Below are 18,692 nucleotides of genomic sequence, written 5' to 3'. Positions count from 1 at the left end.
GGGAGAGAAGGAGAGAGAGCGAAGCAGGGAGAGAAGGAGAGAGAGCGAAGCAGGGAGAGAAGGAGAGAGAGCGAAGCAGGGAGAGAGAGAGGAGGAGAGAGAGGTAAGCAGGGAGAGAGAGAGAAGGAGAGAGAGTTAAGCAGGGAGAGAGAGAGAAGGAGAGAGAGTTAAGCAGGGAGAGAAGGAGAGAGAGCGAAGCAGGGAGAGAAGGAGAGAGAGCGAAGCAGGGAGAGAAGGAGAGAGAGCGAAGCAGGGAGAGAAGGAGAGAGAGCGAAGCAGGGAGAGAAGGAGAGAGAGCGAAGCAGGGAGAGAAGGAGAGAGAGCGAAGCAGGGAGAGAGAGAGGAGGAGAGAGAGTTAAGCAGGGAGAGAGAGAGAAGGAGAGATAGTTAAGCAGGGAGAGAGAGAGAAGGAGAGATAGTTAAGCAGGGAGAGAGAGAAGGAGAGAGAGTTAAGCAGGGAGAGAGAGAAGGAGAGAGAGTTAAGCAGGGAGAGAGAGAGAAGGAGAGAGAGTTAAGCAGGGAGAGAAGGAGAGAGAGCGAAGCAGGGAGAGAAGGAGAGAGAGCGAAGCAGGGAGAGAAGGAGAGAGAGCGAAGCAGGGAGAGAGAGAGGAGGAGAGAGAGTTAAGCAGGGAGAGAGAGAGAAGGAGAGAGAGTTAAGCAGGGAGAGAAGGAGAGAGAGCGAAGCAGGGAGAGAAGGAGAGAGAGCGAAGCAGGGAGAGAAGGAGAGAGAGCGAAGCAGGGAGAGAAGGAGAGAGAGTGAAGCAGGGAGAGAAGGAGAGAGTGAAGCAGGGAGAGAAGGAGAGAGAGCGAAGCAGGGAGAGAAGGAGAGAGAGCGAAGCAGGGAGAGAAGGAGAGAGAGCGAAGCAGGGAGAGAAGGAGAGAGAGCGAAGCAGGGAGAGAAGGAGAGAGAGCGAAGCAGGGAGAGAGAGAGGAGGAGAGAGAGTTAAGCAGGGAGAGAGAGAGAAGGAGAGAGAGTTAAGCAGGGAGAGAGAGAGAAGGAGAGAGAGTTAAGCAGGGAGAGAAGGAGAGAGAGCGAAGCAGGGAGAGAAGGAGAGAGAGCGAAGCAGGGAGAGAAGGAGAGAGAGCGAAGCAGGGAGAGAAGGAGAGAGAGCGAAGCAGGGAGAGAAGGAGAGAGCGAAGCAGGGAGAGAAGGAGAGAGAGCGAAGCAGGGAGAGAAGGAGAGAGAGCGAAGCAGGGAGAGAAGGAGAGAGAGCGAAGCAGGGAGAGAAGGAGAGAGAGCGAAGCAGGGAGAGGAGAGAGAGCGAAGCAGGGAGAGAAGGAGAGAGAGCGAAGCAGGGAGAGAAGGAGAGAGAGCGAAGCAGGGAGAGAAGGAGAGAGAGCGAAGCAGGGAGAGAGAGAGGAGGAGAGAGAGTTAAGCAGGGAGCGAGAGAGAAGGAGAGAGAGTTAAGCAGGGAGAGAGAGAGAAGGAGAGAGAGTTAAGCAGGGAGAGAAGGAGAGAGAGCGAAGCAGGGAGAGAAGGAGAGAGAGCGAAGCAGGGAGAGAAGGAGAGAGAGCGAAGCAGGGAGAGAAGGAGAGAGAGCGAAGCAGGGAGAGAAGGAGAGAGAGCGAAGCAGGGAGAGAAGGAGAGAGAGCGAAGCAGGGAGAGAAGGAGAGAGAGCGAAGCAGGGAGAGAGAGAGAAGGAGAGAGAGTTAAGCAGGGAGAGAAGTAGAGAGAGCGAAGCAGGGAGAGAGAGCGAAGCAGGGAGAGAAGGAGAGAGCAAAGGAGAGAGAGAGAGGGAGAGAGAAAGAGAAGGAGAGAGCAAAGGAGAGAGAGAGAAGGAGAGAGAGCGAAGCAGGGAGAGAGAGCGAAGCAGGGAGAGAGAGCGAAGCAGGGAGAGAAGGAGAGAGCAAAGGTGAGAGAGAGAGAGAGAAGGAGAGAGCAAAGGAGAGAGAGAGAGAGAGAAGGAGAGAGCAAAGGAGAGAGAGAGAGAGGGAGAGAGAGAGAGAGCGAAGCAGGGAGAGAAGGAGAGAGAGTGAAGCAGGGAGAGAGAGCGAAGCAGGGAGAGAGAGCGAAGCAGGGAGAGAAGGAGAGAGAGCGAAGCAGGGAGAGAAGGAGAGAGAGCGAAGCAGGGAGAGAAGGAGAGAGAGCGAAGCAGGGAGAGAAGGAGAGAGAGCGAAGCAGGGAGAGAAGGAGAGAGAAGGATACAGATAAAGGGAGAGAGAGCGAAGGAGGGAGAGGAGAGAGAAGGAGACAGATAAAGGGAGAGAGAGCGAAGGAGGGAGAGGAGAGAGAAGGAGACAGATAAAGGGAGAGAGAGCGAAGGAGGGAGAGAAGGAGAGAGGAGACAGATAAAGGGAGAGAGAGCGAAGGAGGGAGAGAAGGAGACAGATAAAGGGAGAGAAGGAGAGAGAGCGAAGCAGGGAGAGAAGGAGAGAGCGAAGCAGGGAGAGGAGAGAGGAGACAGATAAAGGGAGAGAGAGCGAAGGAGGGAGAGAGAAGGAGACAGATAAAGGGAGAGAGAGCGAAGGAGGGAAAGAAGGAGAGAGGAGACAGATAAAGGGAGAGAGAGCGAAGGAGGGAGAGAGGAGAGAGAGCCAAGGAGGGAGAGAGAAGGAGAGAGATAAAGGGAGGGAGAGAGAAGGAGACAGAGATAAAGGGAGGGAGGGAGAGAGAAGGAGACAGATAAAGGGAGAGAGAGCGAAGGAGGGAGAGAAGGAGAGAGAGTGAAGCAGGGAGAGAAGGAGAGAGAGCGAAGCAGGGAGAGAAGGAGAGAGAGCGAAGCAGGGAGAGAAGGAGAGAGAGCGAAGCAGGGAGAGAAGGAGAGAGAGCGAAGCAGGGAGAGAGAGAGGAGGAGAGAGAGTTAAGCAGGGAGAGAGAGAAGGAGAGAGAGTTAAGCAGGGAGAGAGAGAGAAGGAGAGAGAGCGAAGCAGGGAGAGAGAGAGAAGGAGAGAGAGTTAAGCAGGGAGAGAAGTAGAGAGAGCGAAGCAGGGAGAGAAGGAGAGAGCAAAGGAGAGAGAGAGAGGGAGAGAGAAAGAGAAGGAGAGAGCAAAGGCGAGAGAGAGAGAGAAGGAGAGAGAGCGAAGCAGGGAGAGAGAGCGAAGCAGGGAGAGAGAGCGAAGCAGGGAGAGAGAGCGAAGCAGGGAGAGAAGGAGAGAGCAAAGGAGAGAGAGAGAGGGAGAGAGAGAGAAGGAGAGAGCAAAGGAGAGAGAGAGGGAGAGAGAGAGAGAGCGAAGCAGGGAGAGAAGGAGAGAGAGTGAAGCAGGGAGAGAGAGCGAAGCAGGGAGAGAGAGCGAAGCAGGGAGAGAAGGAGAGAGAGCGAAGCAGGGAGAGAAGGAGAGAGAGCGAAGCAGGGAGAGAAGGAGAGAGAGCGAAGCAGGGAGAGAAGGAGAGAGAAGGAGACAGATAAAGGGAGAGAGAGCGAAGGAGGGAGAGGAGAGAGAAGGAGACAGATAAAGGGAGAGAGAGCGAAGGAGGGAGAGGAGAGAGAAGGAGACAGATAAAGGGAGAGAGAGCGAAGGAGGGAGAGAAGGAGAGAGGAGACAGATAAAGGGAGAGAGAGCGAAGGAGGGAGAGAAGGAGACAGATAAAGGGAGAGAAGGAGAGAGAGCGAAGCAGGGAGAGAAGGAGAGAGCGAAGCAGGGAGAGGAGAGAGGAGACAGATAAAGGGAGAGAGAGCGAAGGAGGGAGAGAGAAGGAGACAGATAAAGGGAGAGAGAGCGAAGGAGGGAAAGAAGGAGAGAGGAGACAGATAAAGGGAGAGAGAGCGAAGGAGGGAGAGAGGAGAGAGAGAGCCAAGGAGGGAGAGAGAAGGAGAGAGATAAAGGGAGGGAGAGAGAAGGAGACAGAGATAAAGGGAGGGAGGGAGAGAGAAGGAGACAGATAAAGGGAGAGAGAGCGAAGGAGGGAGAGAAGGAGAGAGAGTGAAGCAGGGAGAGAAGGAGAGAGAGCGAAGCAGGGAGAGAAGGAGAGAGAGCGAAGCAGGGAGAGAAGGAGAGAGAGCGAAGCAGGGAGAGAAGGAGAGAGAGCGAAGCAGGGAGAGAGAGAGGAGGAGAGAGAGTTAAGCAGGGAGAGAGAGAAGGAGAGAGAGTGAAGCAGGGAGAGAAGGAGAGAGAGCGAAGCAGGGAGAGAAGGAGAGAGAGCGAAGCAGGGAGAGGAGAGAGGAGACAGATAAAGGGAGAGAGAGCGAAGGAGGGAGAGAAGGAGAGAGAAGGAGACAGATAAAGGGAGAGAGAGCGAAGGAGGGAGAGAAGGAGAGAGGAGACAGATAAAGGGAGAGAGAGCGAAGGAGGGAGAGAGGAGAGAGAGAGAGAAGGAGACAGAGATAAAGGGAGGGAGAGAGAAGGAGACAGATAAAGGGAGAGAGAGCGAAGGAGGGAGAGAAGGAGAGAGGAGACAGATAAAGGGAGAGAGAGCGAAGCAGGGAGAGAAGGAGAGAGGAGACAGATAAAGGGAGAGCGAGCGAAGCAGGGAGAGAAGGAGACAGATAAAGGGAGAGAGAGTGAAGGAGGGTGAGAGTAAAAAGTACAGGCTCCAAGTGAAAAACAAGGTCACCAACACTTAGAGAAGTGATTTAGAACTTTAGATGAGGGGGGAACAAGGAGGGAACTAACCATCTAACTGTACACTTAGAGAAGTGATTTAGAACTTTAGATGAGGGGGGAACTAACCATCTAACTGTACACTTAGAGAAGTGATTTAAAACTTTAGATGAGGGGGGAACAAGTAAAGTACTTATGCTTTCCTTTCTCTCTCCCCCTTCTCGCTCTGTTGATTATTTTCTTTCTCTCCCCCTTCTCGCTCTGTTGATTATTTTCTTTCTCTCTCCCCCTTCTCGCTCTGTTGATTATTTTCTTTCTCTCCCCCTTCTCGCTCTGTTGATTATTTTCTTTCTCTCTCCCCCTTCTCGCTCTGTTGATTATTTTCTTTCTCTCCCCCTTCTCGCTCTGTTGATTATTTTCTTTCTCTCTCCCCCTTCTCGCTCTGTTGATTTATTTTCTTTCTCTCTCCCCCTTCTCGCTCTGTTGATTATTTTCTTTCTCGCTCTCTTTCTGTTTCTCTTCCCTCTCCTCTTCTTTCTCTCTCTCTTACGGTTTCTTGCCTTTCTCTCCCCATCTTTCCCCCTCTCTCTATTCCATCTCTTCCCTCGATCTCCCTCGCACTCTCTCACTCTCCTTACTTACTCCTCTCTCTCCCCTTCCGCCACCCTCCCCCATCCTCCTCCTTCCTCCTTCTCCTCCTTAGGGACGTGGTGTTGAAGTTGCTCCAGTTTGAAGCCTCCACCAATGTGGCTGACAGTAAGGGCTGCTTCCCCTTGCACCTGGCCGCCTGGCGTGGAGACGTAGACATCGTCCGTATCCTCGTCCACCACGGGCCCTCACACTGCCGCGTCAACCAGCAGGTGACAACACACTGTTCTGTTCTACACTGTTCTGTACTGCACACTATTCTGTACTACACACTATTCTGTACTACACACTTCTGTTCTACACACTATTCTGTTCTACACACTGTTTTGTTCTACACACTATTCCATACTACACACTAGAGGTCGACAGATTATGATTTTTCAACAGCGATACCGATACTGATTATAGGAGGACCAAAAAAAGCCAATACCAATTAATCGGACGATTTAAAAATATATATATATATATTTGTAATAATGACAATTACAACCATACTGAATGAACACTTATTTTAACTTAATATAATACATCAATAAAATTAATTTAGCCTCAAATAAATAATGAAACATGTTCAATTTGGTTGAAATATTGCAAAAACAAAGTGTTGGAAAAGAAAGTAAAAGTGCAATATGTGCCATGTAGGAAAGTTAATGTTTAAGTTCCTTGCTGAGAACATATGAAAGCTGGTGGTTCCTTTTAACATGAGTCTTCAATATTCCCAGGTAAGAAGTTTTAGGTTGTAGTTATTATAGGAATTATAGGACTATTTCTCTCTATACCATTTGGATTTCATTAACCTTTGACTATTGGATGTTCTTATAGGCACTTCAGTATTGCCAGTGTAACAGTATAGCTTCTGTCCCTCTCCTCGCTCCTACCTGGGCTCGAACCAGGAGCACAATGACAACAGCCAGCCTCGAAGCAGCGTTACCCATCGCTCCACAAAAGCCGCGGACCTTGCAGAGCAAGGGGAACAACCACTTCAAGTCTCAGAGCGAGTGACGTTTGAAACGCTATTAGCGCGCGCTAACTAGCTAGCCATTTCACATCGGTTACACCAGCCTAATCTCGGGAGTTGATGGGCTTGAAGTCATAAACAGCTGCTGGCAAAATGCACGAAAGTGCTGTTTGAATGAATGGTTATGAGCCTGCTGGTGCCTACCACCGCTCAGTCAGACTGCTCTATCAAATCATAGACTTAGTTATAACATGATAACACACAGAAATACGAGCCTTAGGTCATTAATATGGCCAAATCCGGAAACTATCATCTCGAAAACAAGACGTTTCCTTTTTCAGTGAAATAAGAAACCTTTCCGTATTTTATCTAACAGGTGGCATCCATAAATCGAAATATTCCTGTTACATTGCACAATCTTCAATGTTATGTCATAATTACGTAAAATTCTGGCAAATTAGGCGACTCTGACTCTGCGTGCAATGAACGCAAGAGAAGCGACACAATTTCACCTGGTTAATATTGCCTGCTAACCTGGATTTCTTTTAGCTAAATATGCAGGTTTAAAAATATATACTTCTGTGTATTGATTTTAAGAAAGGCATTGATGTTTATGGTTAGGTACACGTTGGAGCAACGATATGCACCTCATCGATTATATGCAACGCAGGACATGTTAGATAAACTAGTAATGTGTTCTTAACTGACTTGCCTAGTTAAATAAAGATGAATTAAAGGTGTCAAAAAAAAAAATGCAGATTTCCGATCGTTATGAAAACCTGAAATCGGCCCTAACTATTCGGCCATTCCGATTAATCGGTTGACCTCTACTACACACTGTTGTTTAATGCACTATTCTTTACTACACACTATTCTGTACTACACCCTATTCTGTACTACACACAATTCTTTACTACACACTTTTCTGTACTACACCCTATTCCATTATATACTATACTGTACTACACACGGTCCTGTTCTACACTATACTGTATTACAAACTGTTCTGTACTACACACTATTCTGTTCAATACACTGTTCTGTACTACACATTGTTCTGTACTACACACTACTCTGTTCTACACACATTTCTGTTCTACTCTATTCTGTACATCACAAGGTTCTGTTCGACACTTCTATATTACACTATTCTGTACTACACACTATTCTGTTCTACACTATTCTGTACTACACACTGTTCTGTTCTACACTGTTCTGTACTACACACTGTTCTGTTCTACACTGTTCTGTACTACACACTGTTCTGTTCGACACTATACTGTATTACAAACTATTCTGTACTACACACTATTCTGTTCTACACTATTCTGTTCTACACTGTTCTGTTCTACACACTGTTCTGTTCTACACGATTCTGTACTACACACTGTTCTGTTCTACACTGTTCTGTTCTACACACTGTTCTGTTCTATTCTGTACTACACACTATTCTGTTCTACACTATTCTGTACTACACACTGTTCTGTTCTACACTGTTCTGTTCTACACACTGTTCTGTTCTACACTATTCTGTACTACACACTGTTCTGTTCTACACTGTTCTGTACTACACACTGTTCTGTTCGACACCATACTTTATTACAAACTATTCTGTACTACACACTACTCTGTTCTACGCTATTCTGTACTACACTGTACACTACTACACACAGTTCTGTGTGACACTTCTGTTCTTCACTATTCTGTACGACACTTCTGCACTACACACTGATCTGTTCTATGCTATTCTGTACTACACACTGTTCTACACTATTCTGTACTACACACTGTTATGTTCTACACTATTCTTTACTACAAACTATTCTTTACTACACACTTCTGTTCTGCACTATTCTGTACTACACACTTTACTACACACTATTCTGTTCTACGCTGTTCTGTTCTACACTATACTGTTCTACAGACTGTTCTACACTAGTATGTATTACACACTATTCTGTACAACCCACTGTTCTGTTCAACACTATTCTGTTCTACCGTATACTGTACTACACACCATTCTGTTCTACACTTCTGTACTACACACCGTTCTGTTCTACAGTTCTGTTCTACACTATCCTGTTCTACAGACTGTTCTACACTATTCTGTACTATACACTGTTCTTTACTACACACTGTTCTGTTCTACACTATCCTGTTCTACAGACTGTTCTACACTATTCTGTACTGCACACTATACACACTGTTCTGTTCTACACTATCCTGTTCTACAGACTGTTCTACTGTTTGTTTTTTTCACCTTTATTTAACTAGGCAAGTCAGTTAAGAACAAATTCTTATTTTCAATGACGGCCTAGGAACAGTGGGTTAACTGCCTGTTCAGGGGCAGAACGACAGATTTGTACCTTGTCAGCTCGGGGGTTTGAACTTGCAACCTTCCGGTTACTAGTTCAAATGCTCTAACCACTTGGCTACCCTGCTGTATAGTACAGTCTACAGACTGTACTATACACTATTCATTACTACACACTATACACACTGTTCTGTTCTACACTATCCTGTTCTACAGACTGTTCTACACTATTCTGTACTATACACTATTCTGTACTACACACTTCTGTGCTACATTACTGTTCTACACTATTCTTTACTTCGCACTATTCCTTACTACACACTGTTCTACAATATTCTGTTCTACACACTATTCTGTTCTACACACTATTCTGTACTACACACTGTTGTTTAATACACTGTTCTGTACTACACACGGTTCTGTTCTGCGCTATTCTGTTCGACACACTATTCTTTACTACACACTATTCTGTACTACACTTATGTACTACACACTTCTGTTTTACACTACTGTTCTACACTATTGTTTACTACACACTGGCTCCATGCTGCACCCGCGTAACAGGTGGTAGGCCTGCCACACAGTTTCCTCGTGGAATGCAATATAATCGACATCCAAAAATACCAATTACCGATTGTAATGAAAACAACTTGAAATTGGCCCTAAATAATTGGCAATGCCGATTAATCGGTCAACCTCTAATTCTGTACTACACACTGTTCTGTTCTATATTATACTGTTTTACACTATTCTGTACTACACACTATTCTGTACTACAGACTATTCTGTCCTACACTAAACTGTACTTCACACTATTTTCTACACTATACTGTACCCTGTCATCCAAAAACAAGCTTGCTTTCACAGCAGCTAGGCAGCATATTAATGATGTCACGACTTATGGGTGTTTTGTTTTTGTGAAGGAGAAAACAAGATGCTAGGCAATCTAGACGCTCACAGAGTGATGCATGCCGATGAGCCAGGACAAGTAGTTGATCGTAGAGTGATGCTGAAAATAGGCTTATGTCTTGGAGCAGACATATTGTGTGTGTGTGTGTGTGTGTGTGTGTGTGTGTGTGATATTTTCACACAAAGTGTCTGTATTTGTCTTTGGCTACAGTTGGAGTCGGAAGTTTACATACACTTAGGTTGGAGTCATTAAAACTCATTTTCAACCACTCCACAAATTTCTTGTTAATTAACAAACTATAGTTTTGGCAAGTCGGTTAGGACATCTACTTTGTGCACGACACAAGTAATTTTCCCAACAATTGTTTACAGACAAATTATTTCACTTATAATTCACTGTATCACAATTCCAGTGGGTCAGAAGTTTACATACACTAAGTTGACTGTGCCTTTAAACAGCTTGGAAAATTACAGAAAATTATGTCATTCTGATAGGCTAATTGACATAATTTGAGTCAATTGGAGGTGTACCTGTGTGGATGCTTGACATCATGGGAAAATCAAAATAAATCAGCCAAGACCTCAGAAATTGTAGACCTCCACAAGTCTGGTTCATCCTTGGGAGCAATTTCCAACCACCTGAAGGTACCACGTTCAACTGTACAAACAATAGTATGCAAGTATAAACACCATGGGACCACGCAGCCCTCATACCGCTCAGGAAGGAGACGCGTTCTGTCTCCTAGAGATGAACGTACTTTGGTGTGAAAAGTGCAAATCAATCCCAGAACAACAGCAAAGGACCTTGTGAAGATGCTGGAGGAAACAGGTACAAAAGTATCAATATCCACAGTAAAATGAGTCCTATATCGACATAACCTGAAAGGCCGCTCAGCAAGGAAGAAGCCACTGCTCCAAAACCGCCATAAAAAAGCCAGACTACGGTTTGCAACTGCACATGGGGACAAAGATCATAGTTTTTGGAGAAATGTCCTCTGGTCTGATGGTCAAAAATATAACTGTTTGGCTCTACCTCCCTAAGGACCATCGTATAAGGACCATCGTATGTTTGGAGGAAAAAGGGGGAGGCTTGCAAGCTGAAAAACACCATCCCAACCGTGAAGCCCGGGGGTGGCAGCATCCTGTTGTGGGGGTACTTTGCTGCAGGAGGGACTGGTGCACTTCACAAACTAGATGGCTTCATGAGGATAGAAAATCATGTGGATATATTGAAGCATCTCAAGACATCAGATAGGAAGTTAATGCTTGGTTGCAAATGGGTCTTCCAAATGGACAATGACCCCGAACATACTTCCAAAGTTGTGTCAAAATGGCAACGAAGTCAAGGTATTGGAGTGGCCATCACAAAGCCCTGACCTCAATCATATAGAACATTTGTGGGCAGAACTGAAATAGCGTGTGCGAGCAAGGATCATACAAACTTGACTCAGTTACACCAGCTCTGTCAGGAGGAATGGGACAAAACGTTTGAAACGTTTGACCCAAGTTATTAAACAATTTAAAGGCAATGCAACCAAATGCTAATTGAGTGTATGTAAACTTCTGACCCACTGGGAATGTGATGAAAGAAATAAAAGCTGAAATAAATCATTCTTCTATTATTCTGACATTTCACATTCTTAAAATATAGTGGTGATCCTAACTGTCCTAAGACAGGGAATTTTTACTAGGATTGAATGTCAGGAATTGTGAAAAACTGAGTTTAAATGTATTTGGCAAAGGTGTATGTAAACTTCTGACTTCAACTGTATGTAAGTCACGGATTATTTACATAATATTGTTTGTGTGTGAGTTATGTTGTTGTGTGTGTGTGTGTGTGGCTATGATTTATCTTGGCAATACACTGCCTGCACCAGAAACAGCACCCTGTATAAATTACACTAGTCAACAAGATCTAGTATCCACTAAACACCCTGTATATATTAGATAGACTAGTCACTAAGATATAGTATCCACTAAACAACACACTCATCATCAAGACTTACAGCACTGGGCCAGTCTCTACACATTACCCCACCTGAATTATGTTACAGTGGCCACACACACCATTACTCGTGGTGGGGGGGGGGGGGGGGATTGTCATGCCGGTGTTTACTACAGTTTTATTGGAGGATGCAATAACTGAGGAGGAGGAGAGGTAGAGGAGGAGTGAGATAGAGGTATATGGAGGACAAAGGAGGAATAGAGGACATAGAGGACATAGGTAGAGGGTGGTGTAGAGGAGGGCGGTGGAGAGGGGGATAGAGGAGGGAGGGATAGAGGAGGGGGGTAGAGGTAGGTATAGAGGAAGGGAGGGGTATAGAGGAAGGGAGGGGTAGAGAGGAGGGCGGTAGAGAGGAGGGCGGTAGAGAGGAGGGCGGTAGAGGGAAGTATAGAGGAGGGAGGTAGAGGAAGGTATAGAGGGAGGTAGAGAGGAGGGAGGTAGAGGAAGGTATAGAGGAGAGGTAGAGGAAGGTATAGAGGAGGGAGGTATAGAGGAGGGAGGTAGAGGAAGGTATAGAGGAGAGAGGTAGAGGAAGGGAGAGAGGTAGAGGAAGGTATAGAGGAAGGGATAGAGGAGAGAGGTAGAGGAAGGGATAGAGGAGAGAGGTGGGGGGGGGGGGATTGTCATGCCAGTGTTTACTACAGTTTTATTGGAGGATGCAATAACTGAGGAGGAGGAGAGGTAGAGGAGGAGTGAGGTAGAGGTATAGAGGAGGAATGGAGGAGGACAAGGAAGGAATGGAGGACAAAGGAGGAATAGAGGACATAGGTAAAGGAGGGTGGTGTAGAGGAGGGCGGTGGAGAGGGGGATAGAGGAGGGAGGGATAGAGGAGGGGGGTAGAGGTAGGTATAGAGGAAGGGAGGGGTAGAGAGGAGGGCGGTAGAGAGGAGGGCGGTAGAGAGGAGGGCGGTAGAGGGAAGTATAGAGGAGGGAGGTAGAGGAAGGTATAGAGGAGGGAGGTAGAGAGGAGGGAGGTAGAGGAAGGTATAGAGGAGAGGTAGAGGAAGGTATAGAGGAGGGAGGTATAGAGGAGGGAGGTAGAAGGTATAGAGGAGAGAGGTAGAGGAAGGTATAGAGGAGGGAGGTAGAGGAAGGTATAGAGGAGAGAGGTAGAGGAAGGGAGAGAGGTAGAGGAAGGTATAGAGGAAGGGATAGAGGAGAGAGGTAGAGGAAGGGATAGAGGAGAGAGGTGGGGGGGGGGGGGATTGTCATGCCGGTGTTTACTACAGTTTTATTGGAGGATGCAATAACTGAGGAGGAGGAGAGGTAGAGGAGGAGTGAGGTAGAGGTATAGAGGAGGAATGGAGGAGGACAAGGAAGGAATGGAGGACAAAGGAGGAATAGAGGACATAGGTAAAGGAGGGTGGTGTAGAGGAGGGCGGTGGAGAGGGGGATAGAGGAGGGAGGGATAGAGGAGGGGGGTAGAGGTAGGTATAGAGGAAGGGAGGGGTAGAGAGGAGGGCGGTAGAGATGAGGGCGGTAGAGGGAAGTATAGAGGAGGGAGGTAGAGGAAGGTATAGAGGAGGGAGGTAGAGAGGAGGGAGGTAGAGGAAGGTATAGAGGAGGGAGGTAGAGAGGAGGGAGGTAGAGGAAGGTATAGAGGAGAGGTAGAGGAAGGGAGAGAGGTAGAGGAAGGTATAGAGGAAGGGATAGAGGAGAGAGATAGAGGAGAGAGGTAGAGGAAGGGAGAGAGGTAGAGGAAGGTATAGAGGAGAGAGGTAGAGGAGAGGGGTAGAGGAAGGGATAGAGGTAGAGGAAGGAATAGAGGAGAGAGGTAGAGGAAGGAATAGAGGAGAGAGGTAGAGGAAGGGATAGAGGAGAAAGGTAGAGGTAGAGGAAGGGAGAGAGGTAGAGGGATAGAGGAGGGAGGTAGAGGTAGAGGAATGGGGAGAGGTAGAGGAAGGGAGAGAGGTAGAGGAAGGGGAAGGGAGAGAGGTAGAGGAAGGGGAAGGGAGAGAGGTAGAGGAAGGGAGAGAGGAGAGAGGTAGAGGAACGGATAGAGGAGAGAGGTAAAGGAAGGGATAGAGGAGGGAGGTAGAGAGAGAAAGAAGAAGCATTCTAGACATAGAATAAGAGAGAAAGGTAGAGGACAGAAAGGGAGACAGAAGGATGGAGGTAGAAAGAGAGAGATGGTTAACAGGCTAGAAGCTGTGTCAGTTCTATTAGTGGGAGGTTATTGGAGAGTATGGGAGGTTATGGAATGGTTGTAAAGCAGGCAAAGCCCACTGTTTACTACTGGGTACACTGAACACACACACACACATACCCCCACACACACGGTACACAAATTCATGCACACACAGAGCTCTTTATGCTATGCTTATGTGGCATAAACAGGAGAGAGTTGTGTGTCTGTTTATAAATGCTTGTTTCATTTGAGTTATTGTTTGTAATGTATACCTATAAATTCTGTGTGAGTATGCAGGTGTCTGTGTATACCTGAGAGTGTGTTTATGAGTCAGTGAGCCGTAACCATTGAGTTGACTAATCTCTGCATGCATTGGACATGGTTCTGCCGGCAGAAAATCAATGGAACCTCATTCATGTGAAGTGTCTCTTGTGGGAAAACAACACCCTCTTCTACCACAGAGGTTCTCACCCTCAGTCCTGGTTCTTCTTCCTGGGTACACAGGGGTTCTCACCCTCAGTCCTGGTTCCTCTTCCTGGGTGCACAGGGGTTCTCACCCTCAGTCCTGGTTCCTCTTCCTGGGTGCACAGGGGTTCTCACCCTCAGTCCTGGTTCCTCTTCCTGGGTGCACAGGGGTTCTCACCCTCAGTCCTGGTTCCTCTTCCTGGGTGCACAGGGGTTCTCAGCTCCCAGCTGTGCCCTTGACACCATCTGTGAATTGATCGCCCCCCATCTAGCTTCAGAGTTTGTTCTGTTAGGTGACCTAAACTGGGATATGCTTAACACCCCGGCAGTCCTACAATCTAAGCTAGATGCCCTCAATCTCACACAAATCATCAAGGAACCCACCAGGTACAACCCTAAATCTGTAAACAAGGGCACCCTCATAGACGTCATCCTGACCAACTGGCCCTCCAAATACACCTCCGCTGTCTTCAACCAGGATCTCAGCGATCACTGCCTCATTGCCTGTATCCGCTACGGAGCCGCAGTCAAACGACCACCCCTCATCACTGTCAAACGCTCCCTAAAACACTTCTGTGAGCAGGCCTTTCTAATCGACCTGGCCCGGGTATCCTGGAAGGACATTGACCTCATCCCGTCAGTTGAGGATGCCTGGTCATTCTTTAAAAGTAACTTCCTCACCATTTTAGATAAGCATGCTCCGTTCAAAAAATGCAGAACTAAGAACAGATGGTTCCCTTGGTTCACTCCAGACCTGACTGCCCTCGACCAGCACAAAAACATCCTGTGGCGGACTGCAATAGCATTGAATAGTCCCCGCGATATGCAACTGTTCAGGCAAGTCAGGAACCAATACACGCAGTCAGTCAGGAAAGCTAAGGCCAGCTTCTTCTCAGCATTTCTCAACGGCTGGCCATGCCTTCCGCCTGGCTACTCCAACCTCGGCCAACAGCTCCGCCCCCCCCTCCCCCCCCGCAGCTACTCGCTCAAGCCTCTCCAGGTTCTCCTTTACCCAAATCCAGATAGCAGATGTTCTCTCTCTCTCTCTCGCTCCGTCTCTCTCTCTCTCTCCGTCTCTCTCTTTCTCTCCGTCTCTCTTTCTCTCCGTCTCTCCCTCTCCGTCTCTCTCCCTCCCTCTCCGTCTCTCTCCCTCTCCATCTCTCTCTCCGTCTCTCTACCTCTCCGTCCCTCTCCCTCTCCGTCCCTCTCCGTCTCTCTCCCTCTCCGTCTCTCTCCCTCTCCGTCTATCTCCCTCTCCGTCTCTCTCTCTCTCTCTCTCTCTCCGTCTCTCTCTCTCTCTCTCCGTCTCTCTCTCTCTCTCTCTCTCTCTCCGTCTCTCTCTCTCTCTCTCCGTCTCTCTCTCTCTCTCTCTCTCTCTCCGTCTCTCTCCGTCTCTCTCCGTCTCTCTCTCTCTCTCCGTCTCTCTCTCTCTCTCTCCGTCTCTCTCTCTCTCTCTCCGTCTCTTTCTCTCTCTCTCCGTCTCTCTCTCTCTCCGTCTCTCTCTCTCTCTCCGTCTCTCTCTCTCCGTCTCTCTCTCTCTCTCTCCGTCTCTCTCTCTCCGTCTCTCTCTCTCTCTCTCTCCGTCTCTCTCTCTCTCTCTCCGTCTCTCTCTCTCTCTCTCTCCGTCTCTCTCTCTCTCCGGCTCTCTCTCTCCGTCTCTCTCTCTCCGTCTCTGTCTCTCTCTCCCTCTCCGTCTTGCTCTTCTCTTTTTCCCTTTGTTCCTCACTCCTGCTTCTCTCTCTGTCTATCAAAGCTGTCTTTTTAAAACTCATCTTTTTCATTTCTCATTTTCATCTCACTCTCTCTTTCTCCACCCCCCCTCTCTCACACAGACACACACACAACCCCCCCCCTTTCTCACTCACACAGACACACACAGAGATACCCCACCTCTCTCACTCACACAAACACACACACAGAACCACCCACCCTCTCTCTCACACACACACACACACACTTTTAAATGTTTTGCCTAGTTTGTTTACTTAGCTCCTCCTGTATGTTAATGTAAATGTTGGCGATAATGCTAAGCAGCAGAGGAAACGGTGCCTGGTGTTCTCCCAGACAGATTGCTGGTCACACACACAGTGGCTGTTCAAACAAGTACACTTGTCCCACCGCCCTCTGATTTCATCTTCCCAGAGATAGCCTGAAATTACCTGTTTGTTTACACGCCTCTAGCTGTGTACTTATCCTTCTGCAGATTAGCTAGGGTGTGTGTGTGTGTGTGGGGAGAGGGGGTTCTGTGTGTGTGTGTATGCCTATACACTAGTACAGTGGGGCAAAAAAGTATTTAGTCAGCCACCAATTGTGCAAGTTCTCCCACTTAAAGATGAGAGGCCTGTAATTTTCATGTTTCTGTGTGAGAACAGGCTGCAGTGAAAATGAACACGCAAAATAGTTTCTGATCATTGACTGTCCAGTATATAATTGATAGGCTCTATAACTGCATCACGTTCATTCACTATAAGATGAATCGCTAGTCGTGAGGCGTTCCACAAATCACACAGCTAGTTTTGAGCATTATGACAGACATGTATTGGTGTGTTATTAGCAGAACACATTATGACAGACAGGTATTGGTGTGTTATTAGCAGAACACATTATGACAGACGTATTGGTGTGTTATTAGCAGAACACATTATGACAGACAGGTATTGGTGTGTTATTAGCAGAACACATTATGACAGACAGGTATTGGTGTGTTATTAGCAGAACACATTATGACAGACATGTATTGGTGTGTTATTAGCAGAACACATTATGACAGACATCTATTGGTGTGTTATTAGCAGAACACATTATGACAGACATGTATTGGTGTGTTATTAGCAGAACACATTATGACAGACATGTATTGGTGTGTTATTAGCAGAACACATTATGACAGACATCTATTGGTGTGTTATTAGCAGAACACATTATGACAGACATGTATTGGTGTGTTATTAGCAGCAGGTGTCTGTTGCTTATAGCTCATTCAGTCGCTGGCTGATATCGGTAAGCTGTCAGAGCTAATGGAAATATATTGGTTTCCTTTGGCAACATGGAGTGACGGTTCCCTGTCTCTATCCCACCCTCTCTGTATCAGCAGTGCGCACAGTTCTGTTCTGGAAGATTCCACTATAGAAAGGGGAGGAGGGGGGATAGAAGGGGGAACGGAGCGTTTGATTGGCCCATCAGGCGCAGCACTGTAGCAGGCTGTAGTGTTTTTGCCCCCTGCGTCGGTCAGTATGTGTTTAATGTGTGGGTTTGTTTACAGTTTCTTTCATCACTGTTCTCTCTCTCTATCCCTCTCTCTCTCTCTCTCTCTCTCTCTCTCTCTCTCTCTCTATCCATCTCTCTCTCTCTCTCTATCCATCTCCCTCTCTCTCTCTCTATATCCCTCTCTCTCTCTCTATCCATCTCTCTCTCTATCCCCCTCTCTCTCTATCCCCCTCTCTCTCTATCTCTCTCTCTCTCTATCCCTCTCTCTCTCTCTCTCTATACCTCTCTCTCTCTCTATCCATCTCTCTCTCTATCCCCCTCTCTCTCTATCTCTCTCTCTCTCTATCTCTCTCTCTCTCTATCCCTCTCTCTCTCTCTCTATCCATCTCTCTCTGTATCCCTCTCTCTCTCTATCCCCTTCTCTCTCTCTCTCTATCCCTCTCTCTCTCTCTCTCTCTATCCCTCTCTCTCTCTCTCTCTCTCTTTCCCTCGCTTTGCTCTCTTCTCTCTTTTTCTATCTCGCTTTCTTTCCCTCTCTCTTTCCCTCTTTTCGCTCTCTCTTTTTCTATCTCGTTCTCTTCCCCTCTCTTTCCCTCTCCTCTCTCTTCTCTCTTTTTCTATCTCGCTCTCTTTCCCTCTCTCTTTCCCTCTCGCTCTCTCTCGCTCTCTTTACCTCTCTCTCGCTCTCTCTTTCCCTCTCTCGCTCTCTCTACTTCTCTCGCTCTCTCTTTCCCTCTCTCTCTTTCCTTCCCTCCACTGTACTGCAGAGAGGAATAAATTAAAGAGGGATGGGGTGAGGAGAGGAAGAGGGGAGTGTCATAGCTCTCGAGGGAAGAAAGAGCAGGCATGTACTGAGAGGCACAAGAGTGGTAGGAGAGGGGGTTTCAGAGCCAGGGGGAAAGAAGGCAATAGCAGTGAAAAAGGGGGGTCTGGAATAGTGTGTATGTTCATACCGTGCGTGCCCGTGTGTGAATATGTATGTGTTTGTGTACCTTTTCCTTGATGACAGCTTTGCACACTCTTGGCATTCTCTCAACCAGCTTCATGCGGAATGCTTTTCAACAGTTTTGAAGGAGATCCCACATCTGCTGAGCACTTGTTGGCTGCTTTTCTTTCAGTCTGCGGTCCAACTCATCCCAAACCATCTCAATTGGGTTGCAATCGGGTGATTGTGAAAGCCAGGTCATCTGATGCAGCACTCCGTCACTCTCCTTCTTGGTAAAATTGCCCTTACACAGCCTGAAGGTGTGTTGGGTCATTGTTCTGTTGAAAAATAAATTATAGTCCCACTAAGCGCAAACCAGATGGGATGGCGTATTGCTGCAGAATGCCATGCTGGTTAAGTGTGCCTAGAATTCTAAATGACTGACAGTGTCACCAGCAAAGTACAGACATGCACCAGACAGGCACCATCACGCCTCCTCCTCCATGCTTCACGGTAGGAACCACACATGCAAAGATCATCCTACTCTGTGTCTCACAAAGCCACGGCGGTTGGAACCAAAAATCACACATTTGGACTCATCAGACCAAAGGACCGATTTCCACCTGTCTAATGTCCATTGGTCGTGTTTCTTGG

The 18,692-nt window shown here is 47.3% G+C and overlaps 1 protein-coding gene across 11 annotated transcripts in view; it reads left to right on the top strand.

The window, feature by feature from the left end:
- Window positions 1-18,692, top strand: part of LOC110501015 (ankyrin repeat and sterile alpha motif domain-containing protein 1B) — a 316,301-nt gene that overhangs the window by 68,522 nt on the left and 229,087 nt on the right. For all 11 annotated transcript variants that reach the window (XR_016490136.1, XR_016490137.1, XR_016490134.1 and 8 more), the window contains exon 3: window positions 5,183-5,339. Coding sequence is in view for 7 of the 11 variants with exons in the window: in XM_090213690.1 (XP_090069816.1) it covers window positions 5,183-5,339 (157 nt within the window). In the remaining 4 variants the exon portion in view is untranslated. The remainder of the gene's footprint in view (window positions 1-5,182; window positions 5,340-18,692) is intronic.

This window comes from Oncorhynchus mykiss, chromosome 21 (assembly GCF_057628025.1).
Source record: "Oncorhynchus mykiss isolate SJ-2025 chromosome 21, ASM5762802v1, whole genome shotgun sequence".
NCBI lineage: Eukaryota > Metazoa > Chordata > Actinopteri > Salmoniformes > Salmonidae > Oncorhynchus > Oncorhynchus mykiss.
The sequence above is the reverse complement of the archived record's forward strand: the minus strand, read 5'-3'. Positions and strand labels throughout refer to the sequence as shown.